Source organism: Emiliania huxleyi (assembly GCF_000372725.1).
Source record: "Emiliania huxleyi CCMP1516 unplaced genomic scaffold EMIHUscaffold_544, whole genome shotgun sequence".
In the NCBI taxonomy this organism is placed as follows: Eukaryota; Haptophyta; order Isochrysidales; family Noelaerhabdaceae; genus Emiliania; species Emiliania huxleyi.
The window spans coordinates 14,954-15,802 of record NW_005197914.1 but is presented as its reverse complement, the minus strand read 5'-3'; the positions used below and the strand labels follow the sequence as shown (position 1 = coordinate 15,802).

General features: G+C 68.3%; 1 protein-coding gene across 1 annotated transcript in view; it reads right to left on the bottom strand.

Moving 5' to 3' along the window:
- Positions 1 to 516: 516 nt before the first annotated feature.
- EMIHUDRAFT_119916 (hypothetical protein) overlaps positions 517 to 849 on the bottom strand; it is a gene marked incomplete at both ends in the record, with an annotated part of 6,093 nt that continues 5,760 nt past the window's right edge. Inside the window, one exon of the mRNA XM_005765649.1 lies at positions 517 to 762. Within this exon, the coding sequence (XP_005765706.1) occupies positions 517 to 762 (246 nt within the window). The remainder of the gene's footprint in view (positions 763 to 849) is intronic.

Genomic DNA, 849 nt, shown 5'->3' with positions numbered 1-849 from the left:
TCCAGGGTCCGCTGCGCATCCCCGGCGGCACGACGGTGGCCGGCGCTTGCGCACCAGCCCCGTCCGCCATGGAGAACGGCGCGCCATGGAGAACGGCGGGCCCGATGGCGTGGGAGCCTGCGACGCTGTGTTGCCCTTGAGCTAGTCCTTCCCCGGTCGCCTAGCCTCTGCGCTGTCTGGCGAACGCCTGTATGCCATGCGCAGCAGCAGTCTGCTGCAGCCCCAATACATAGGTTTTTTAATGACCATCATTACTGCCGGGGGCACGAGCCGCCACAGCGCCGGTAGAGCCGTATGTGGCCGTGCAAGATTAAGTGCCACTCAGTGAAATGGAACTAGCTACTCTCTGTTGATGACAAGACTTGTCTACTCGCTGGAGCCGAGCAGGAGGGCCCAGCGCACAACCCCTTTGCAACTCAGGGTCCAAACCCCGTATGTACGGCCGCATGGAGTACATGGACATGGCATCCGCCCCTCGCCGCGCCGAAGCCCCCGCGAGGCTGAGCGGGCCACACTCTACTCTTTGCCCGGCTCGGCCTGCCTTCCGGCCCTCCCTAGCATCCCCGCGTCGAGCAGCGCGCACTGGCAGTCGCACCCGGCAACCGGGCAGACGGTGTGGCGCGCGAACCACTGCTCCACATGCAGCGCGTGCCCGCCGTGCCGGCAGCTCTGGCACCAGACCATCCACCGGCCCAGACCTGAGCTCGGCGCGGTGCCATCCGCGTCCTCCGCTGCCGCGGGCAGTGGCGCGGCCGAGCCCGCCTCGGGCAGGTCGGCGGGGTTCGGGCAGCCGAGGTGGCCCAGGCAGAGCGCGCACCTCGGCAGCGCCTTCTTGCAGGCCGGGCACGC